Source organism: Drechmeria coniospora, chromosome 03 (assembly GCF_001625195.1).
Source record: "Drechmeria coniospora strain ARSEF 6962 chromosome 03, whole genome shotgun sequence".
Lineage (NCBI taxonomy): Eukaryota > Fungi > Ascomycota > Sordariomycetes > Hypocreales > Ophiocordycipitaceae > Drechmeria > Drechmeria coniospora.
The window spans coordinates 5,707,149-5,729,858 of NC_054391.1; the positions used below are offsets into that span (position 1 = coordinate 5,707,149).

Consider the following 22,710-nt stretch of genomic DNA (forward strand, 5'->3'; position numbering starts at 1 on the left):
CTCCCGGGCTTGTTGCACACAGTATGCCGCCCCCGAGCCTGTATCAGGACTTCGTTGTGTGCCGCAGTTGGATCTACTGTGTACTCTCGCCGTCATCTTGCCGACGGTACAGCCCAGCCGGGGGAACGAGTTTCGGAACTTAACCCTAGGCAAACGCCTGGTTCAAGTTTGCGCCAAGTTGCTCAGCCATCTTCTATGTCGGCCGAGTCCTCCACGAAGTCATCTCCCGCTGAAAAGCGGCGTGGCCGACCTGGAGTCTCTACGACGGACCGTTGGTGCGAGCGATCCAGTCACCCTCGTGGTGCGTGAGAAGAAGGAAGCCATGAGCCGATTTGAGAAGAGCCTCTGGTCTGAGGACGCTCGTCTGCCCTTCTGCTGGAACGTGGACGTTGGTCAAGAGTAGACCGTCTCTGGGACGCTGGCGACAAGGCAGGCACGATCCGTCGTCGGCGGTGCGTGACGCCTGGAGGAGGACGCAGGGCTGGCCACATACAGTCAGAGATGTTCGTTTCAAACACCAACTTCAGAGTCTGCCCCGAAAAGGCTCCAGGCTGGCCCTGGAAGCTGGGAAATCTCCTGGGTACAAACGGAAACGACCGATTGACCTGACCATCTGCCGCCCCGCACAGTTCTCGGCCCTCCAGACGTCATCCATGGCCACCGGGAAGCTCTCCGGGGTGCCGGTGAAAACCTGTCTATTTGCTGCAGAAATCCCGAGACCGCACCTGGGCAACTTGCCGTTGGTGCGTGATGCAGTCGCATCTGGTCTGACCAGGCGCATTAGCTTTCCATCGCCGGATGCTTTCCGCGGTGCTTGAAAGACGCCAGCCCTTTGTCGGGCTCCTCTGGGGCCTGGCAACTTCCTCGACTTCCGTCGAGATGACAGCGCGGTTTTTCTCGACGTCTTTTGTCCGTGCGGAAATGCCCTCCTTGCCTGCTCGCTCTTCGCGGAGCCGCATGATGGAGAGGAAACAAAAACTAGTCCTTGTTGGCAGTGCATTACAAACAGAAGGAGCTTCCGGTCTCGGCGTTTTGTGCGAATGGCGATGGTCGGCTTTCAAGCCCGATTTCGGTCATGTGTTGTATACACGGTGTGTGTGAGGGCCTGGTGGTGGTTGATACAGAGTTCGGATTCCGCGATTGACAGAGGATCGGGGGGGACGCGCCATGATCAACGTCAGACACGGTGCCGGGACCCATCTCGAGTTGGAGTCAAAGTTTCGTACTTGTCCGGCACTGCGGATGATGGGGGACATGGCAAATCCTCCGGGAGCCGCATCAGCGTTGGGCCGCAAACTCGAATTCTTGGACTTGAAGGGCAGGCCGTGCGACGGTAGCTCTGGTTGTCCTCGTGCCAGAAATGGTGAGAGGACAACCCCCCATCCGAGCGGGGATAAGTCTACCACGATCCTTCTCCCATGATGATCACACCTGCTAACAGGGAAGCAGGGTTGGAAAGCTCATCTAGAGATGTCGCCGTCGACGTTATCGTAGTCCTCATCTGATGGATCATGAGACTGCAGCTCCCGGTCCATTCAACCCACTGCGGACTGTTTCGTAGCAGAGTTCCCGTTCCACGCACAGGGAAGTGACGTATCCATTCGACAATAGAAGATGGCTGGTACGACGCAACTGCGTGCGCTCGATTTTCAAGACTTCCCAATTCTGCGTGTCGTTTGGAACATTATTGGCTTTACATGGCGTAGCAGGCGGCGAGACGAATATGGATAGCCCGTTGGTTACGGGGAAAGACAGGCTGTAACGTCTCAATCGATAGCCATGGTGTCTCTCGATCCCGCATTTTCTAGCTGTCTAAGTAATTGGGCAAGTGCAGGTCCGACGAGTGCGTGTGCCACAGCGAAATCTCTCTTTTCGTTTCCGGAAGGTGCACTCAGCAATTCTGATGAAATGTTTGAGACTTTAGAGCGATGGTCAAAAGCCAGCTTCTTGCTGTCCTTTTTCCCTCGCCAAACCAACGTAGCAGCCAACGTCTGGACTGAACGGGCGAGTCACAACTTTTCTTATTCGCGCTCTCGAGCCTCGACATGCTTCAATGAACGAGAAATACCTCCAAAGACGATGGAGGAGCCAAGGTTTTGCAGTCAATTCAAAGTAGCCTTGGCTATCGATGGGTTATCAGCAATCCCTGGTGTGTACAATCAATGTTTCATTGCTCAACAGTAGACCTCAAGCGACCCGGACGACAGCCTTTCCAAAATACAAGTTGATGCACAGTCCTATTTCGTCTTTGCCAATCTATTTCTTCGATCTCCAACCAAATATTGTTCACAATCGTGGACGGCTTCTTGCGGGGGTTTGATCCAGCCCCTATCGGTACATAAAAAACTCGACCTCCAACCATTACCCTCGATCACACCCGGGTTTGCGTGTTTTTTTGTTTCAGAATCGATCGTCCATAAGGTGAAAAATAAAGAAAGAATGGCCATATTAACGAAGCCAGAACGTTCACATTTCGGCCCGACTTTCCTCGACGGAGCCCATTTCCGTCAACCCCATCGAAGATATCGATCGAAGATGGATTTCGGCATACCAGGACCACGACGGTGGCAGTTCAAGCCTTGTGCTTGTTCTACTATGTTCTTGAAACGGGTAGTTGAGCCGGTTCTGTCGAGACATCGGGCGAGAGTATGGCGAGTGGCGGTCTGCCAAAAGTCGTGTTCCCTTACTTGCCAGGTTCGGCAGTTGGTACAGGGCAAACCCCGATTTCCAGTGCGGCATAGTCTGTGGCACGCAACGCATCGAACTTCTGAGAACTCGCCCACAATGTCTCCGTGGCTTCCGTTTCATCCCTTCCCATTGCCTGCCACTCACGTCAGTTATGACCCCGTAACGACGGGGAGACTTGGCTCACCATGCACATTGCGCAGGGAGCGTTCGCAACCCACACCCATTTATCGCAGTCATGCGAGATGAAGTATTTGCACCGGTACTTATAAAAACCTTGTCCACTCATGGCGTTCAGACTTAACTTGGAGACTGATCCGATTCTTGACGGTGGAATGATGGGGATGCGACTTGGGAGAGGATGATCAAGCCACGAACTTGGCGTCGAAGGACCTTATTATATACCCGGCATCAAATGCCATGAATCGGTCTACACGAGTGTCCAAGAAGCAAGGATAAGGATGTTACCTGCTGCTTAGATGCGATATCGAGACCGTGCATCGGACTCCGCAACGGATGGCTGACGTTTACTCCGCAAATAGGGTGTGGAATCTATTGTCACAACCATGTCCGAGATGGATGCGCGTTTCTGGACGCTTACTCAAAAGCATTCAGTCCGTGTTCGACTCGGCGTCATCAAGATGCAGACCCTTGCGACCGGGATACCGCCCCAGTGCGTGATGCAGGCCATGGACGCCGTCGAACGCGCCGCCAACAAGAACCGGGAATGGGAACAACTGATGCTCCTTCCCCATGAATCTCCAACATTGCGCGTTGACTTGCCATGACAGCTGGGTGCCAAGGATGTTCATGGCTTGATCAACCTCCCAGCCTTGATTCAGACGGGATGGCTGACGGCAGATGAGGAAACAATGATTTCTCATCTCATCACCGGTTTCCATGGTGGCGTCTTCGATACGTCGCCTGGCCGGTTGACCCGTCAGCCCGAATCAACTGTACCTCCCGTGTCAATCATTCACATCGCTCTCCTCTACTCTCAGTATTCGCACATTGAAAGTTTGTCATTGCCATTACACGCACTCGAGCCTTGTGACCAAAGAGACAGCTCACAAAGGCAAGGTGGTCCAAAGTGGGTTCGCAATGGGTTCAACGGACATCTGAGAGTTTAAGAACGCTGGAAAGCCTGTTTCGGCCGTGTTGAAATGAATAGTTGCCCCCTGAGCACGTCAATCGATCCAAGTCGGTATGGATGCAAACTTCACAGATGAAAAGCGAAACAGCAACAGCTGCCACATATTTCCGTATTTGATCCTTTCGTTCTCGTTCAAAATATGATGGAAGAAAGTACAAAGTGGGTACGATGCTGAGATGCATGTTTGCGAAAAGCCTTCTCTTTGTCTACCTCCCGACGTTTCATGGCAGTGGCTCTCACCTGCTTCTTGGTTTTGTTTTCTGAATCTGCATTCGTGCAGAAAGGGTTACCGAATAGTTACTGGACGAACGGGGACTGCGTGCCCCAGACATGCAGCCATGTCACAGAAGGCTTCTATTACTGGTGGAATGTAAGGGGACGGATGAATGAACGCTGGTTGATCAGCACCAGCTTCGGCCGTCGCCGTCGAACCCCGATCTAGTTTGTCGGTACTCTTCAGCAAACGCAACTAACACCCACTCAAGATACTCTGTCGTCCTTCTTGGGTTGAAGAACCACCTTAAACGACAAGTCCAAGGATTATGCCGCCGACGCTTGAGTGCGGCGGCATGGTCACGAGTGACGACTGCTTGGGCAACTTCTAGGCTTCAGGCGATGATCCTGCCTCGTCCATGATACGATTTATCAATCAAAAAATGGCTTCTTCTTCCTGTTGACCATATGCTCGCCGTTTCGAACTTGACTGGCAAACTGAGGAGATCAGTGCCAGCCTGGGACGTGCCGGCATGCATGGGACCCGAACGCTGCCAGTGTCAACCCCCAAGATCTGGGTGCAGGATATGGTCATCGAGCGTTTGGAAAACAAGAGGAATATGACTCACCATTGGGCAACAGCCTTCACATTCAGAGAAGCATTGTGGCTGCCATGGAGTAAGCACAAGTGCGCGACATGAGTTCGCTCTGAAGAATGGCTACTCCGCCGTGACTCGAGCGATGATCACTTCACAGCATAGCAAGACGGCAGACACCATTGAACAAGAAAGAGTATCAACTGTCGGTATCCAGCGGTATGCAGCCCTGCGAAGGAATGCATTGGCTAATGTGTATGTGCCCAAAACGCTGGTTGTGACTCCGCTCGCTCGCCAGCTATCAAGACGACGACTCTTAGCCCCCTCCGCTGCCTGAAGGACTAAACAGCATGAATTGTCTGTCTCATTCGGAACTGCCGCATAGACAACCCCCCTCAGAGTCCGTTTATATTCGTCCCCCCTGATTCAAGGCAAGCCTCGAAGGCTATTAGCGCGCGGATGGCACCATCATCCTGTCAGCAACAAGCCGTGCCGCTTGTCTCACTCTCATCACTCAACAAGCCACCAACAGGACGGGCGTCTATGCCATCACCAAACCCTAGCCACCGAAGACGATCCTCCAGTCATCATCGCCTCGATGAAGCATGCAGCCAATGGAGCAACGAGCGGGAGGCTGTGCTCGATCATTATCCGGGTCCCCTGCTCGTCTGCAGGCTAGGTGCAGAAGTAGAAACGCATTCACTAGCGTTAACAGACATTTGAAAACGAGGCTCACAATTCCGAGAGCCAGGAGCCGGGAATGCAGAGCAAGCAGACAAGGGCCAACCGACCAGCCGTGATCCCAACCGGAGGACGGCATTGCCAATCGAACCCGAGCACCCGGGTGCCGGAGAAGGGAATGTCGGGTGGTATTATTCCAGGTACCGGCGTGTATCTCACAGACGCCGTACTCCATCCAGCATCGCTGATCCCCAAAATCAATGACCTTTTGCTCACCTGGCCAACCCTATTCGTATATATGAACGCAGAGCTCGACGCCGCACACGCCGTACGTCGCCACTTCTGTATCATGTGGCCACACGAGCGTCAGCCAGTGAACTTCAGACCAAGTTCCATCAGCCAGCCGCAGGGATATTACGCATACACCTACGCAACGTACATACACGGGCACTATACCCCAGGATATCCCGACCAGGATCATGTGCACTGCAGCTGGAATGAGTGCACTCGACACTGAAGTCTAGGTCCTGAGTGGTTGATCTAATCAGCCGTCCGTCTACTTGTAGACGACTCGCATGGCCATGCTTAAATAACGCTGTTCCTTGCCTCGCGCTGACTCTCACTTGGTCTCCCCACCACCACTCTGGCCGACTTACTTTCCGTGAAAAAATCAGCCGTGCTCGTCCGAGACGCCTCTGACCCAATGAGAAACCTAACCGCAATACCCGGTCAACAGTTTGTGAAAAGAGACAAAATGGCCATCCGACAGAGTGTGCGTTTGTGCTGAAACATTTGCCACACTCGCAGGATCATCTCCATGTGGCAAATCACCGACCTGCTTTCATCGCCTCCTTTCGTCGCTTCTTCTCCGCCGCCCGAGTGAGAGATCGCTTGATTTCTCCAGACTCGAACGTATTGATATCGTAGTACGTCGGTGCGATTTCCTGCACGCCAATGGTCAGCCTGTTCCGCGACAATTCGGGAGGTTTCTAAACGACGACTTACGAGCAACCACTCCGGACGGATTCCGATACATGTGCGGATGTACTGCTTGGAGGTCAGGACAAACTCATTGTAGAGCACCCAGTCGAACTCGGTACGCAGCACGGTCGAGGGGTGTATCAGAACGGCCTGGTCGTCCTTCACCGTTCGGTAAATCTTGCCAGAGCTCTCCTTCATGGCCACCTGCATGAAAAAGCCGGCGAGGAGGGCGCGACGAATGTTGGTGTAGTAGCTCTTGTCCTCGAACGGTGTCGACACCAGGTCCAATCCGTGCGTATCCATGATCCGTTTCAGCTGCGTCCGCACGCTGTCGGCGCTGGATAGATGCCGAAAGGAGAGGAAGTGTTCATGGCACCATGTCTTGGCGCTGCTTGGATCAGCCGCTTCTTGACCCTTGAACGCGTGATAGGCGTTCAGCAACGTCAGGTGATCTCCGTCTGGGTGGCTGAAATGCGCCTTCATCTCGTCCGCTCGCTTGCGGTTGTTCGCCGGCCGGACCCATATCTGAGGAACAGACAAGAGGGATGTGATGGAAAGAATCTCGTTGGAGCAGTAGAACTCGGGCGACGAGATCAACATGACGGCTAGAGCCGGGTCCAGAGGAAACTCCGAGGCGAGACTTCCCAGCGTCGTCAGCTCGCCTTCGTCATCGAGACAAGCGAGATAGTTGAGCTCCTCCAGTGCTCTCATCATCGTCTCAGGCGCTGGCGGGTCCATTAGATCGAAATGGACGAGGTCCTCGACGCCCAGCTTCTTGAGCTCGAGAACCGTGTTGGCGAGGTTCGACCTGAGGATTTCAGGGTACGTCTGTTCAATGAGCTCCTTCTTGAAGGCCTGTTCTGTGTAAAGTCTGAAGCATTTGCCTGGCTTCGTACGTCCTGCTCGACCGGCACGTTGCTGTGCTGAGGCTTTGGATATAGGCGAAACGAGAAGCGACTCGACTCGAATTCGAGGGTTGTAAATCTTTTGCTTGCTGAAGCCGGGATCGACGACGTAGACAATTCCGTCGATTGTCAAACTCGTCTCGGCAATGTTGGTCGATATGATGACTTTGCGACCAGGACGTCCGCCTTTGCGGAGTGGGGGGGGCGCCTTGTCAAAGATCTTCTGCTGCTGGTGAGGCGGTAGCGTACCGTAGAGCGGGTAGACGGCGAGGGGTCCGGAGTCAACCTCTCTGGTCAACTCCTCCGCCTCTAGCGCAATTTTTCGACAGGCATCCTCGATCTCATCCTCTCCCGTTAGGAAAAGCAGGATATCGCCCTCCGGCTCGGACGCATGGATCTGGAGAACTGTTCGGATGGCCGCCTCCACATAATCCTTCTCCGGCTCTGCCGTGTAGAAAATCTCGACAGGGTGGGTTCGTCCAGGGACGGCGAGCAGAGGTGCTTGGTTGAAGTACCGTTGAAACTTCTGGGCATCCAGAGTGGCAGACATGATGATGATTTTCAAATCCGATCTCCGCATTGAGATTTGCTTCAGCAGAGCCATGAGAATATCGGTAGACAGCGTTCTCTCGTGCGCTTCGTCGAGTATGATGCAGCTGTACCGGGACATGTCGTGGTCATGCATCGCCTCGCGCAGAAGCATACCGTCCGTCATGTACTTGAGGATGGTCTTGGGGCCCGTCATGTCCTCAAATCGTATGCTGTAGCCGACCTCTTCGCCCAAAGTAACGTCCATTTCGTCGGCAACACGCTGCGCAACGGACATGGCGGCGACTCGACGGGGTTGCGTACAAGCAATGAGCTTGCCGGTCTGCTGGGGTAGCTCATCCCAAACAACGTACTGAGGGATCTGAGTTGTCTTTCCGGAACCGGTCTCACCAACAAAGACAAGAATCTGGGTCGAGTGATATTTATTGAGGAATTCTTGCCTGGGAAGGGGAAGAATCATGTCAGCAGCGTCGAAGGCTGGAAAGTGCAAGGGCTCATGATTGCCTGATCACCTACCGCTGCTTATGGACGGGCAAGTCTCGGCGAGTTTCGAGGATACTAAAGTACCGCTGGGAGTGTGGTTTTCCGGTGAAGGGATTATTCGCCATATCTTCGGCCTTGGCGGCTTGCGCGGCTGTCGTCTGATGGCGTTTCATGTCATCGAATGCATCGCAGCCGTTGCCATTGTCGTCTTGGTTCATGTGTGCGAGGTACGGGTTGTACCTAGCACCAGCATCCTCGGCCTTCTTTGCCTTCTTCCTAGAGACATCTTCGGCGTCGACACTGGCGCGCTTCTCTGCCGTTATGTGATGAGAGGCCATTGGGGCGGTTGACAAGGGTTCGGACTTGAGGAAGCCGAGCGATCGCGATCGTGTCGATTGTTCGTAAAATTTTGGAGGGACGAAGGCACGTCGGCCTTTATCGATAAGACGACGACGTATTAGGGTAACAGTGCTAGCTTACACTGGCACTGTACAAATTGTCGAATGTTGTACTTGCACCAGTGGCGACAGCAATTTTGGCATCACAGCGTGTATCTATTCAAAGAGTAATTTTTTTTAATTACGCGAGCTCAGATGTGCGTTCTCGGAGTCGTTTAAATTTATCCATCTACTATAGCATCGCACTCAGATACCTCAATCTTTGGGTCCCATTATCCTCGGCGGTGGGGAGATGTGAGGATGATTGGTGCGTGCGACGCACACTGTGCATCCGCAACTGCTACTCTCATGGTGAAAATAAATTCGACCAAGTGCAAGGAAGCCCGGTCGCAGCAACACTACATCTCCAGCTCACCCCCAGCCAGAATCTGGCGTGAAACCAGCCATATCAGGGGGCGCAAGGGATTCCAAAGAACGTAGACGGCATCTTCTGCTCGCAAACTCAGCCTCCACCAGGCTGAATTCGTCGTCGGAAGAGACTGCCGGCCCTTGGTCCTCCAGTAGCCGTTTCCAAAAGCCCACTCCAGCATCATGGCATCGGCGGGTGACGATTTTGCGGATCCCGAGAGCTGCGGCCCCCAGCAGCCAATCTTTCACATCGGAAAGCACGAATCGGACAGGGATGTGCCTTTGACGGATTCGGAGTACGGCCATCTGCTGAACCAAGGTGCAAGTGGCAGAACCTGGATGCATGGCTCCATGGTCATAGCTGACTGAAGGCAGATCAGCTTCGTAACGACCCCCATCACCAACCGTCATTTCAAAGATAGGGTCTTCAAGCTCGTCACGGACCACCTATCGCTGCTGGATACGAAGGGCGAGAAAGCAACAAGCACCGTGACCGGGCCCCGGGCTGAGCCCATCCTTCCGCCCCTGACGCCCGAGGATACAGGACTCTTCCCATCGGCGGCTGTCAACACGTACGCGGCGGTGATAAGCCCGTGGATTGATCTATGCTCCACCGATCCCATCGTCGCCAGCATCTCCCGCCAAGTGCTGAATCTCGAGATCAACTATGCCAACTTTTGTGGTGTGAGGAGCATCATCGTTACCGGCCCCTCCCGCGACGCTTCCAAGGATGGCGGAAACCAAGGTTTATCTCAGTACTCCCGTGCGATCAAGGAAGCGCTCGCCATCGGAAGCTGCCTTTCCTTCCTGATCCACATGCCCATGTACCGGGAGCCGGCCAGCGGCAAGGTGGCTCCGACCCTGGCATCGCTCTGCAGACAGCCAAGCCCAGCTCCTGCAAAGGAGATTGACCTTTTTAGTGCATGGGACTCCTGGCATCAGATCCGGACGATGTGCAGCTATAACCTCAGGCTCTTCGTTGGTACTACAATCTCGTTCCCTGCCGTGGTCGTTTCGCGACGTTGCTGATGGCCCTCCGTAGCACTGCAGCTGCCTCGGGTTATGCCAGAAAAGGATCTGCAAAGCCGTTGGTTTGCCGAGCCTCTGCATTACCTGACCTTTGGGCCTGAAGTCTTCGAAATGAACAAGAGCGGCTTCCCCTCGCTTTCCAAGCATCATCAGGAAACGATCTTTACGTACATGCGTCTCAAGGCCATGCCTTGGTTGCTCCTCTGCGACGTCGGGCCGGACGTTTCACAATTCAAGCTGCACTCTCCTTCGCTGCTGGCTCAGAACCTTCCGGCGCCTACGGACGACGAATTCCCTACGCTCGCGGCGGCCCACGATGCGGAAAGCCTGGCTCGGTCCCGGGCGCCGCGAGGAAACGCTCACATGGCGTATCTGCAGTGGCTCGAATCGCAGCAGCCTCCTTTCACGGCGCTGGAGTCGACGACGTTGACGAGCTTCCAGGACTGGCTGCAGTCACCGCTTCAACCTTTGTCGGACAACCTCGAGTCTGCGACGTACGAAGTGTTTGAAGGCGACCCGGTCAAGTACAATCAGTACGAGGCCGCCGTCGTCGAGGCGCTGGCTGAGTGGAAGAAACTCGGGCTACCGACATCCAAGAAGGGAGTCGTCGTCATCGCCGTCGCCGGCTCGGGTCGTGGTCCTCTGGTGACGCGGGCGCTCAACGCAGCGGAGCTCACCGGGGTCCCGGTCGAGGTTTGGGCTGTGGAAAAGAACCCGAACGCGTATGTGTATCTGCTACGCCAGAACCAGACAACTTGGGGCGGCCGAGTCAATGTCGTCAAGTCTGACATGCGCGCTTGGAAGGGCCCCGTCGTGTCCGATTCGGTCGAGGGGGGGGCCGTGTATGGCAAGGTGGACATTCTCATCTCGGAGCTTCTCGGTTCCTTCGGCGACAACGAGCTCTCTCCCGAATGCTTGGATGGCATCCAGCATGTGATGGCTAAGCCGCACGGCATCTCGATCCCAAGCTCTTACACGGCGCATTTCAGCCCGATATCGACACCCAAGTTGCACGCCGACATTTTGGCGCGTTCTGCGACGGACCCAACTGCCTTTGACACGCCCTGGGTTGTCAGGCTGTACGCGTTGGATTTTGTTTGCCAGAAAGCGCCCGACCGCCCCCGGTTCCAGCAAGCCTGGGAGTTTTCCCACCCGATCCCGGAGTCTACCCTGCAGGCCGTCAACGCCCGTCGCTCTGGCGGCGTCGTCGGGGGCGGCGGCGGGAGCATGGCTGGGGCGGCCGGCGCGAACGACCACAACTCACGATACTGCCACGTGACATTTGTCTGCCGGACTCGTGGAGTCATCCACGGACTTGCCGGTTACTTCGAGTCGACCCTGTACGAGTCCAGGGTGGAGGGTCAAGAGGGAGAAATGGTGGAAATCAGCACGCACCCGGAGAGGATTGATCGGAAGAGCAAGGACATGATTTCGTGGTTTCCCATCTTCTTCCCTCTCAAGGTAAGGCTTCGAAGCAAGGAGGAGATGCGTTTGCGTGGTGATTCTGACGCTTGCATAGGAGGCAATTACCTTTCCCGAGGACACGGAGCTCGAGGTGAGCATGTGGCGACAAACTGATGACAGCCGCGTGTGGTACGAGTGGCAGGTCGAGGCTTGGACCTGGGTCGGGCCATCGTCGAGGGTTCTTGTCGGCAAGTCAGGTCTTTGCACAAGCCGCAAAGTAGCCTGTCTGATGTAGGGGTGCATTGGTCCGATGGATCAATCATGTGGCAACGGTTCATTGGTAGTCGGATGTATGCCGACTTTATGGGCTACGATCAGCCATGCATTACTCGTGACGAAGCTTGTTCATGTCCTTTTGGTCATAAAAAAGATATTGATTCGTTGGACAAGTGCGAGTGCATGGGCAAGCAGAAAATCAAGGGGATGAGGGGGGTGGGGTTGGGGGGTGAGGAGTATTCTCCCATCTACTAGATCTCCAACCTGACAATAGAGGCCTCTTCGTACTTTCTTCCCGTTACTATCATCTGCCACGGAGAACAGAGCCCTATTATCTTGTCTGTATCATAATTCATGTCCAGAGTCGTAATGTACAGGCTCCAACGTGTTTCACAGCGATGGTTACCCGAGTGATGGAGGGAGTCACGCCAAGTGCTGGTAATGGCGTTCAAGTCTGGGTAGTCAGTTGGACATCTAGCGGTTAGTATCAACAATATTGACATGAACACCAAGAGATCGTTTTCTGTTCGATCTCAGGATAGTTCAAGTTGTGCGTGTCCCATCTAGCAAATTCCTTGCAGCGTGTGTTGCGATATGCTTTGTATGGGGTAAGTATTAATCCGGAGTACGGAGTATTACCAATACATTATCCGACATCTGTACTTACCTAAGTACCTAGGTAGGTATGCTCCGTACCTATGCAGTGCGCTGTAGAGTAACTACAGTAATACCAATCAATACATGTACAGTACTAACAAGCCAAGAATGTAGAACTTAAGTAAGTACCTAGTACTTAAGTCAGTCCTGCATGAGTACATGTAGGCATCTGTACTTGGACTTGGACATGTAAGTACCATTACAGTACAGAGTACAGTAGTTGTACATGGATGTATAAAAGAATAGTGCAGAGTACGGAGTACATGCTGGGAACTTCAAGTTGTACCGTGCTGTACAGTAGTACTCCGTATTATACAGTAGGTTTTTAGGTGAAATAATGCAAGCAATGAGCTGCTATTATGTACATGTACATCTACGTGAATACTTGTGCACCGATGCCCACTGTAAGTACTGCACTGTACTTGCGTTGTGCTCTGACTGGCAGTCAGCTGCCTCGGCATGTGGGCCCGGTATGCTGTAGCTCAGCAGTGCTTCGGCCGGGTCCCTGGACAACCAGCTATCCTTCCCTACCCCGCCAGTTGTTCAGCATCAGATTACCCCTCCAACACTCCTCGCCGTCTGAACATCATCCTCCCTGAAGCAGCCAGCAAGCTTAGGGTCGCCAACTTCACCATCGAACAAGTCCAATCCGCCGAGGACGATCGATCCCTTCTCCACCATGTCCTCCCAACCCCCGCACCCCACCCTGCTCATCCCTGGGCCCATCGAGTTTGACGATGCCGTTCTCCAGTCCATGAGCCACTACAGGTATGATGATCATCTTTTCCCACACTTCTTTGCCGACCCCGCCCTCGTGCCGACTTGGACTAACCCCCGACGACAAGCGAGAGCCATGTCGGCGCCGGCTTCGTCGCGACGTTTGGCGAGACGCTGTCGATGCTGCGTGAGCTCTTCCAGTCGCAGACGACGAATCCCACCTCGCAGCCCTTCGTCATCAGCGGATCGGGAACGCTCGGCTGGGACTTGGTGGCCGCGAACCTCGTCGAGCCGGGCGAGAACGCCTTGGTGCTGAGCACCGGCTACTTTGGAGATGGCTTCGCCGATTGTCTGCGAGCCTACGGCGCCTGCGTCACCAAGCTGGACGGACCGGTCGGGGGGCGTCCCCAGCTCCTCGATGTCGAAAAGGCGCTCAAGGATAAAAAGTACAAGATTCTGACCGTCACCCACGTCGACACCTCCACCGGCGTTCTGAGCGAGCTCGAGGAGCTCACCGCGGCCGTCAAGAGGGTGTCCCCGGACACGTTGGTCATCGTCGACGGCGTCTGCAGCGTCGCATGCGAGGAGATTGCCTTTGACAAGTGGGGGTTGGACGGTGTCGTCACCGCCAGCCAAAAGGCCATCGGCTGTCCTGCGGGGCTGTCGATTTCCATCTTCAGCAGCAGGGCCATGGAGGCTCTCGAGAAGCGCAAGACGGAGCCGGCGACGTACTTTGCCTCGATGAAGCGATGGCTGCCCAGTACGTTGACCCCATCATCGGCCGAGACAACCCGTCGGAGCTGACGCCAAGCGTAGTCATGAAGAGCTACGAGGCCAAGAAGCCTTCCTACTTTGCCACGCCCTCGCCTCAGCTCATCCACGCCCTCAACACGGCCCTCAAGCAGATTCTCGCCCGGCCCCTCTCGGAGAGATTCGAGAGGCACATGGAGGTCTCGGACAGGGTGAAAAAGGCGGTGACGGACCTCGGCCTCAAGATTGTCGCCACCGAAGCCAAAGATCAGTCCCACGCCATGACGGCCATCTACCTGCCGGAAAACATCACCATCCCCGACCTGCTACCCAAGCTGCTGAGCAAAGGGGTCGTATTTGCTGGCGGCCTCCACAAGGAGATAAGCACCAAGTACTTTCGATTCGGTCACATGGGTGTCACGGTGGTGAGTAACCTACCCCAGGGGCCCGGAGCGAGTACAAAGCAATGGAAGCATTTCCGAGGCTGACGGCACCTTGGTTGCAGGTCGATCCCAAGCGCAAAGACATCGACAACGCTCTGGAAGCCTTGCGGTCGGCGCTATCCGAGTGCGGCTACGTGAAGGCGTAGAAAGGAGGCACGAAAATGAAGGGTGGCCGCACCATGACCCTACCATGTGTACTACGTAAGAATGCATGTAATATTGAGCCTGCGGTGCGAGAATGACCAAAAATGCTGCACGCAATGCCCTCTTGCCAACACATGTGCAGGGCGTGATGGCCAACCTTGTGTGCTTTGATGAGAGAACAAGGTATAACCGAATACCCGTCGAGCAATCAAGCACACAGTAGCAGGACAAGGGCCGCCGATTGTCACGTCCCCATTCGATGGAATGATGCAGAATGGCAAACGCTGGTGATGATGCCATTCATACGCATCCACAATGGAGCACAAGTACAGTACTAGGTGACGTACAGTACAGATTCTTGACCTCGGAGCGCTCGGAATGGAGTGTGGGATGGAGTGTGGTTGATGAACAGAAGTCGCCACTATTAATCTGGAGCCGGTAGGTGCAAGTACTGAACTGCACAGGAATATTAGTTGTACAGTAGGTAATAGGTGTACGCAGAACGGAGCGCAGTCCTAATTAATAATACTAGGCCATTGGAATTATTAGTGGGTAAACATGTTGCCTTGGCTTGTTCCTAGGATCCCGCTGGCGCCTGCGCCACACCCGCCACCGGAACTGAGTGTTGCGGCGCTGTCATCGCGCAGGTACCCCATTTTCCGTTTGCCTGCCAACGGACCCCGCCTTGACTTTTGCTTCACCACCTCACCACCACCGCTTTTATCCATCCACGCCCGCTGGCTCCACGTGCATTTTCCTCCCTCCCATCTTCCACATCCGCACGGAACCCCCCATCGCTCTCCTCGCAACGCCTGCGAAGCACTCCAACATACCCCTCCAGCGCTTCGAGCCAGTCTGTTTCGACCCCGTCGTACAGCTTTCCGCTTTCACGGTGCTGCGGCTCTTGGCCCCCAAAGCCGACTCCTCGCCATCCCCCCCCCCCGCGCCTGAGTTGCTTCCCACCCGCGCTTCCCGACCGTAATGGCTGTCTCAATCGAGGAGCTCGACACCACGGTTCGCGCCTTTTACGAGAGCCGTGGAGAGCAGGTTGGTTCTCCTTCGCAACCCGTTCGGCCACCGTCAAGCGACGGTGCGCCCCCCCCCCCTCCCCCCGCGTTCCGGTGCTGATTCCATCTTGCAGCAAAAGGCTGCCCAAGCAGTCCTGAACCAGGTATGGCCCAACCATCCCCTGCCCCTCTCCGCGTCGCGTGATTTCTTTCCAACGGAACGTGGTGACCGTCGGCTGCGGTGCTCGAGCTGACAAAGCCTGCCTTCTAGTTCAAAGAGGACCCCGATGCATGGCTCATGGTGGACAAGATCCTATCCGACGCTCAATATCCCCAGACAAAGTGTACGTGTATCCCTGTCACGGCATCACCATGCATGCTCTCCCATCCGCAGGAAGCTAACGGCATGCTAGACTTGGGTCTGCAGGTCCTCGACAATGTCATCTCGACAAGATGGAAGGTTTTGCCAAGAGATCAGTGCCAAGGTCCGACTCGTCACGTTGTCCCTGACCCCCGGACGTACTATCGGCTGACGGCTTCCCAGGCATTCGAAACTTCATCGTTCAGTTCATCATCCAGTGCTCCAACTCAGAAGAGGCGTTGCAAAGCAACAAGACCTTGCTCAACAAGCTCAACATCGTTCTCATCTCCGTTCTCAAGCAGGAGTGGCCCCATAACTGGCCCACCTTCATCAACGAGATCATCTCGTCCTGCCACGCGAACCTCTCCATTTGCGAAAACAACATGATCATCCTGCGTTTGCTGTCCGAGGAAGTCTTCGACTACTCCGCCGAGCAGATGACGTCCACCAAGACGAGAAACCTGAAGCAGACCATGTGTGCCGAGTTCTCCCAAATCTTTCAGCTCTGCCAGGAGGTCCTCACGACCGCCGAGCAGCCCAGCTTGGTCAAGGCCACGCTCGAAACCCTGCTGCGATTCTGCAACTGGATCCCCCTCGGTTACATCTTCGAGACGCCGCTGATAGAGACCCTGCGAACTCGCTTCCTGCGCGTGGCCGAGTTCCGGAACATCACCCTCCAGTGCCTGACCGAGATTGGTGGCCTTCAGACCGGAGGCGCCGGTCAGACCGGCTCGTACGATGAGCAGCTGATCAAGATGTTCACCGAGGTGCTCACGACCATTGCTGACATCATTCCCGTCTCGCTTGATCTGAAGACGACATACCCCAGCAGCAACTCGAAGGACCAGGAGTTCGTCCAGAACCTCGCCCTCTTCCTCTGCAACTTCTTTGGATCCCACCTTAACGCAAGCGCCCCGTCATCTCCCTCCCCCTTCGCCGTATCTGTCTGACCTCGATTGTTGCAGCTCATCGAAAACCTCCCGAACCGAGACTATCTCCTTCACGGACACTACTACCTCATCAGAATATCCCAGATCGACGATCGCGAAATCTTCAAGATCTGCCTCGACTACTGGCTCAAGCTGGTCCAGGAACTCTACGAAGAGATGCAGCAGCTGCCCATAACCGATCTGAACCCCCTCATGGCTGTCGGCGGCGGCATGTCGGGCAGCGGCGCCCCGAACCCTACGCTCCTCATGAATTATCCCCTCCGCAAGCACAAGTACAACGAGGTTCTGTCGAACCTGCGCGTCGTCATGATCGAGCGAATGGTTCGGCCCGAGGAAGTCTTGATCGTCGAAAACGACGAGGGAGAGATCGTTCGCGAGTTCGTCAAGGAAAGCGACACGGTTCAACTGTACAAGACCATCCGCGAATGCCTGGTCTACCTCACCCACCTTGACGTCGTCGACACCGAAAACATCATGACGGAGAAGCTTGCCCGACAGGTGGACGGCTCCGAGTGGTCGTGGCACAACTGCAACGTCCTCTGCTGGGCCATCGGCTCCATCTCGCTGGCGATGAATGAAGAGACGGAAAAGCGATTCCTCGTCACCGTCATTAAGGATCTTCTCGGCCTCACCGAGATGAAACGAGGCAAGGACAACAAGGCGGTCGTTGCTAGCAACATCATGTACATTGTCGGCCAGTATCCCCGCTTCCTCAAGGCCCACTGGAAGTTCCTCAAGACGGTTGTGAATAAGCTCTTCGAGTTCATGCACGAGTCTCACGAAGGTAAGCGCCCCCAATCCCCATCCCTCCCGCGGCTTCGCCGCTGACTTGGCCCGTAGGTGTGCAGGACATGGCCTGCGACACTTTCATCAAGATCGCTCGCCAATGCCGGCGCCACTTTGTCGCGCTCCAGCCTAGTGAGCAGGAGCCGTTCATCGAGGAAATCGTCCGCAACATGGGAAAGATCACCTGTGATCTCACACCCCAGCAGGTGCACACCTTTTACGAAGCCTGCGGCTACATGGTTGCCGCCCAGGGAAACAAGCATCAGCAAGAGCGGCTGCTCGCCGACCTGATGAACATCCCCAACGCTGCCTGGGATGAAATCATCAAGCAGGCGACCGTCAACCCGTCCATTCTGCAAGACTCGGAGACCATCAAAGTCATCGGCAATATCATGAAGACCAACGTGTCGGCCTGCACCTCGGTCGGATCGTATTTCTACCCCCAGATTGGCCGCATTTATCACGACATGCTTCAGATGTATCGAGCCACGAGCACGCTGATCTCCGAAGCCGTCGGCAGAGATGGTATGCCCCTTCCGGCGCCTGTGTCCTGGATGGCAGCTGACCGTTTTTCAGGCGAGCTGGCGACGAAGATGCCCAAGGTCCGAGGCCTGCGCACCATCAAGAAGGAGATCTTGAAGCTCATCGAGACCTACGTCGAAAAAGCCGAGGACTTGGCTGCCGTTCGCGCCCAGATGGTTCCTCCGCTCCTGGACTCGGTCCTGGTTGACTACAACCGAAACGTGCCGGGCGCGCGCGATGCCGAAGTCTTGAAGGCCATGTCTACCATCATCACCAAGCTCTCCGTAGGTGTCTCGCAGGGTGGCCACGCAAGCTCCACGCTAACCTCGTCTCCCCTTTATTTAGGCTTTGATGGAGGATCAGGTCCCCACCATCATGGAGAATGTCTTCGAGTGCACGCTCGACATGATCAACAAGGACTTCTCCGAGTTTCCCGAGCATCGCGTTGAGTTCTTCAACCTGTTGCGGGCCATCAATCTCCACTGCTTCCCAGGTAGGCCTTCGACGTCGCCTGCATTGGCGAAATATGCGCGCGCGCGTGTGTGTGTGTGTGTGTGCTGACGATGCGCCTGCGCCTCTAGCCCTCTTGAAGCTCGATAACAACCAGTTCAAGTTTGTCATCGATTCGTGCTCGTGGGCTTTCAAGCACGATAACCGCGATGTCGAGGCGGCCGGATTGAACATGTGCTTGGAGCTCATCAACAACGTTGCCGACAAGACGGATGTCGCTACCGCCAATGCCTTTTTCCAACGCTTCTTTACCACCATCCTGCAGGATGTCCTCTTTGTGGTGACGGACAGTGACCACAAGGCTGGCTTCAAGACGCAGTCGATGCTTTTGATGAAGCTGTTCTATTTCATTCATCCTGCGGACGGCATGCAACCCAAGATCCAAGGGCCGATTTATATGCCAGATCAAGCACAGGCTGGAACGAGCAACAAGGAATTCCTCGGAAACTCTGTCGCGACGCTGCTCCGCAACGCTTTCCCCAACTTGCAGCCGTAAGCGTTCATTCGATTTGCTTCCGGCGTACAGTGTATCCGTCGCTAACGCGCAGACTAGGACGCAAGTTAGCAGCTTCGTCGAGGGCCTGTTTAATTTCAACACCCAGTACGACAAGTTCCGACTGAACCTTCGGGATTTCTTGATCTCTCTCAAGGAATTTGCCGGCGACAACGCCGAGCTTTTCATCGTGGAAAAGGAGCAGCAGGAGCTTGATGCCAAAACTGCCGACATGGAGCGACGGCAAAAGGTTGGCGGTCTCCTCAAGCCATCCGAGCTGGACGACGACGAATTGTGAAGTTGCGAAGAGCTCAGAGCAGAGATCGCGCCCAGATGTGAAATGCAGAGTCCGTCTGCGCGAGAGAAACTCGGAGCTCAAGATGGAATCGGAGACGGCTGGGACGTGTACGGGCTGTAAACCTGACCGTCATGATCTTCGGCCACGGCCCCCGGCCTGCGCCAGGAACGAAACCGTCTCAATTTGTTTTTCCTTGCCGTAATGATACCACAGTAGATGCGTCGCCACCTTCGACAGGAACCACGGTCCTGCCGGTTGTCGACAGAGCAGGGCAAAGAGAAATATTACCTTTCTCGCGACGCTCTGTCCGGACACTGACTAAGAAAAATATATTTGAAGAAGTGAGAAATTGCCGGTGGAGGTGCTGGATGGGAAGCCGAGGGATGAATGTGGAAAGCAGAAGCAGGACAGTGGACGAAGGCGATGCGATGCGATGCGACGCCCAATATGATCAGAGAACTCTTTTACTCGAAATTGTAGACGGCGAGCAAGTGCTGTGTTGGAGAAAACGAGGGTTGCCGTTCAGGTATTCGTGGAGGATTAATATACAGCACACGAGATGTCTGGAACTAGTCGTACGCACTATGCTGCAGATTTTACAATCTCAGATTCGTGTCGTGATGATGGTAATGTCCATGGTAATGTCCAGGGTATACCGTCGAATCCACTCAAATGGTCCTGCCAAGAGAGCAGTTGTAATTGTAAATAGATAGGTGCGCATTGCGCGTGTGCGCATGTAGGTATGCTTGCTTTGATTGCTACCTCGCTTCCACCCCAGATATCGTCACCTAATCGGCAAAGCCCTCAAACTCGTCACCTTTGGACGCAGCCGGCTTGGCTTGGTTCTTCTTCCTGATTTCGGCGAGCAGCTCGTCCAGCTCCATCTGCTTGACCTTTTCTTCCTCGGTCATGGTCATCCTCTTTTCGGCCTCCCGCTTCTTCCGTCGCTTCTCGCGCCTTTCGACGCGCACCTCCTCCTGGCCCAGCTTGGAGCTCCAGGCCTCGTTCTGCTTTCGCTTTCTCTTCGCATCGGCGGCCTTGCTTTTCGTCTCACCTGACCTCTCGGCTTCGAGGGCCACCTGCCTCGCCGTTTCTTGCGCCTTGTCCTTGTACGCAAACGTGTCCCAGTCCATTTCTATCCCCAACGTCTTGTCACCTTCCCACCCCTTGAGCTCCGGCATCTTGGGCATGCGAAGAAGACCCCAGGCGTTGGCAAGATCTGCCCAGTTCAGGTCCGTGGCACGAAAGATCGACGTCGCCTGGTGGGCGCAGTAGCTTCGGACCCAGCTGACGAAGGCCTTCTGAGCCTTGTCATAGACGGCTCTATCCGCTCGGGCAAGTGTCCGGATCTTTTCCGTTGCCGCCTTGACGTCATGCTCCGAAACACGTATCTCTGGCTTCTGCAGCGGAATTATGGGAGTCTTGCGGACTTCCAGGAATCTGATGTAGTCCTCCTCCCTTCCGGGATGCAGCATCACCACGGCCAAGCCCTTCCGACCTGCTCTCCCGGCTCTTCCGCTGCGATGTATAAACACTTTTGGGTCCGACGGTGCATCAACCTGCACAACGAGGTCCACCTGGGGAATGTCGAGGCCTCGAGAGGCAAGGTCTGTTGTCAAAAGAATTGTGGAGGAAACCGAGGTCAAGAACTTTTGAAAATTCTTTTCGCGCACTTTCGCAGGATGCTTGCCGTGAAGCGGAATGACGGAAAAGCCAGAAGGAAGTAGCTGGGGTACGATGTGTTGGAAATAGTCGACGGCGGCGCACGTGGACAAGAAGATGATGCTCCGCTGTGGCCTGACGGGTAACCGATCCAGAAGCTGTGATAAGGCGGGAAGTTTTTGGCTCGCCGGTGTGAGCATGTAAGCCATCTTGAGACTGGCAGGGGTTTTTCTGTCCTCGAGAATGCCGCCATCTTTCATCTTGACCCGCACTTCAATCTTTACGGGGTTTCGCAGGCCGACGCGGATGATTTCGCTCACAGCCTCGCTGACGCTTGCGCTGAACAAGCCGGTGCGCCTTTGCTTCGGCAATTGCGAGATGATTCTTTGTAGGTCCTGCTTGAAGCCAAGATCAAGCAGCCTGTCGGCTTCGTCGAGGACGAGCACCTCAAAGGAGGACTGGGGGCAGTGGACGTGCGGTGATGCCAGCAGCTCGACGAGTCGCCCGGGAGATGAGATGAGCAGGTTCGGACTATTTCGCAGGAAGAAGCTCAGGTCTTGCGCCGTTGTCGTGGTGCCTCCGACGAGCAGCTGCGGGATGACAACCGGTACGGAGGACGCAGGTCGCTGTTCGTCATCTTGGAGACACGACAGCAGCTCGGCGGAGGGGGCGTGGAATTTTAGAAGGGACTGGAGAACGGTGTGTATTTGAGCGGCGAGCTCCCGCGTGGGCGAAACAATGATGGCGCCGACATGATGTCGTTTGGTCGGTGCGTCGACGGACAGCAACCTCTGGACGACGGGTATCAAGAAGGAGAGGGTCTTGCCGCTACCGGTTACGGCCTGCGTTGAGGATGGGCATCAGCATCACGCAGTACACGGCAGCGAGCTCGGGTGGGCGAAATCGACTCACCTCGACGACGACGTCCTTGTTGCCCAGGAACTGGGGCAAAGTGGCCGCCTGCACCGGGGTCATCTTGGCGAAGCCCATGGTCGACATGGCATCCAGGATCCATTCTGCGAGCGGTGGCGTCAGAGCGTCCCATGCTCTGGGGTCTCGTTTCGAAGCGACCTTTCCAGATGTCATGATGGGCGTGCTGCAACGGGTATAATACGCACCATCACCGCTCGACGACAAGTTGATGGACGCAAGCAAAAGATACGGAAGAAATTATGTACAGTATCTTATCTTATCAGCACGTGTGCGGGCGGTGTACGGATGTCTAAGTATTACTGCACGGAGTACTGTTAAGTAATTACAGTATTGTAAGTACAGTACTTACAGTAAGTACATGCATGTACGGAGTATGGAGTACAAGTACTGTATACTTACTGTAGTGTACCTGTACTGGCAGCGCCGAGTACAAGCCACTCACACTCCCGAACCAGGTGGCTGTGACCAGACTTTGGCGGGAGGCCTGCCGGGTCCGAAAATGCGGTAACCCAGCGCTGCTGGTCGCGTGAAAGGATACCACCTGACCAGGTCGGCACGTGTGAATCAGTAAGAGGCCAAGACAGCACTTTTATCCAGAGGTCCGTACTCGGGACAAAGACGAATACCTCACCGTCACGAAGTGTGCTCACTACGTGCACGAGCACACTTGCTGTTGCATATTTCGTACCATGTACGGAGTACTCTGTGCTCTGTAA

At 55.1% G+C, this 22,710-nt stretch overlaps 7 protein-coding genes across 7 annotated transcripts; 3 read left to right on the forward strand and 4 right to left on the reverse strand.

The window, feature by feature from the left end:
- Positions 1-259: 259 nt before the first annotated feature.
- Positions 260-959, reverse strand: DCS_07275 (uncharacterized protein; the record flags this gene model as incomplete). Its single annotated transcript, XM_040804560.1, has 2 exons — positions 260-481; positions 726-959. The coding sequence occupies 2 exons, from the start codon at positions 957-959 to the stop codon at positions 260-262; spliced, it is 456 nt and encodes a 151-aa protein (XP_040654664.1).
- Positions 960-3,296: 2,337 nt separating this feature from the next.
- Positions 3,297-3,587, reverse strand: DCS_07276 (uncharacterized protein; the record flags this gene model as incomplete). The annotated part of the gene is made up of 1 exon (XM_040804561.1): positions 3,297-3,587. One exon carries the CDS (start codon positions 3,585-3,587, stop codon positions 3,297-3,299), a length of 291 nt encoding a protein of 96 aa, XP_040654665.1.
- A 2,568-nt stretch (positions 3,588-6,155) lies between these two features.
- DCS_07277 (uncharacterized protein) lies at positions 6,156-8,584 on the reverse strand (the record flags this gene model as incomplete). Its single annotated transcript, XM_040804562.1, has 3 exons — positions 6,156-6,272; positions 6,334-8,203; positions 8,280-8,584. 3 exons carry the CDS (start codon positions 8,582-8,584, stop codon positions 6,156-6,158), a joined length of 2,292 nt encoding a protein of 763 aa, XP_040654666.1.
- A 651-nt stretch (positions 8,585-9,235) lies between these two features.
- DCS_07278 (putative SHK1 kinase-binding protein) lies at positions 9,236-11,780 on the forward strand (the record flags this gene model as incomplete). The annotated part of the gene is made up of 4 exons (XM_040804563.1): positions 9,236-9,348; positions 9,433-10,034; positions 10,095-11,542; positions 11,601-11,780. The coding sequence occupies 4 exons, from the start codon at positions 9,236-9,238 to the stop codon at positions 11,778-11,780; spliced, it is 2,343 nt and encodes a 780-aa protein (XP_040654667.1).
- Positions 11,781-13,097: 1,317 nt separating this feature from the next.
- On the forward strand, positions 13,098-14,474 carry DCS_07279 (alanine--glyoxylate aminotransferase; the record flags this gene model as incomplete). Its single annotated transcript, XM_040804564.1, has 4 exons — positions 13,098-13,186; positions 13,264-13,895; positions 13,952-14,310; positions 14,391-14,474. The coding sequence occupies 4 exons, from the start codon at positions 13,098-13,100 to the stop codon at positions 14,472-14,474; spliced, it is 1,164 nt and encodes a 387-aa protein (XP_040654668.1).
- Positions 14,475-15,453: 979 nt separating this feature from the next.
- On the forward strand, positions 15,454-19,399 carry DCS_07280 (exportin-1; the record flags this gene model as incomplete). Its single annotated transcript, XM_040804565.1, has 11 exons — positions 15,454-15,519; positions 15,614-15,643; positions 15,751-15,823; positions 15,893-15,964; positions 16,024-16,745; positions 16,806-17,574; positions 17,631-18,101; positions 18,153-18,382; positions 18,444-18,591; positions 18,680-19,100; positions 19,162-19,399. 11 exons carry the CDS (start codon positions 15,454-15,456, stop codon positions 19,397-19,399), a joined length of 3,240 nt encoding a protein of 1,079 aa, XP_040654669.1.
- A 788-nt stretch (positions 19,400-20,187) lies between these two features.
- DCS_07281 (DEAD/DEAH box helicase) lies at positions 20,188-22,147 on the reverse strand (the record flags this gene model as incomplete). The annotated part of the gene is made up of 2 exons (XM_040804566.1): positions 20,188-21,903; positions 21,974-22,147. The coding sequence occupies 2 exons, from the start codon at positions 22,145-22,147 to the stop codon at positions 20,188-20,190; spliced, it is 1,890 nt and encodes a 629-aa protein (XP_040654670.1).
- Between the last annotated feature and the right edge of the window lie 563 nt (positions 22,148-22,710).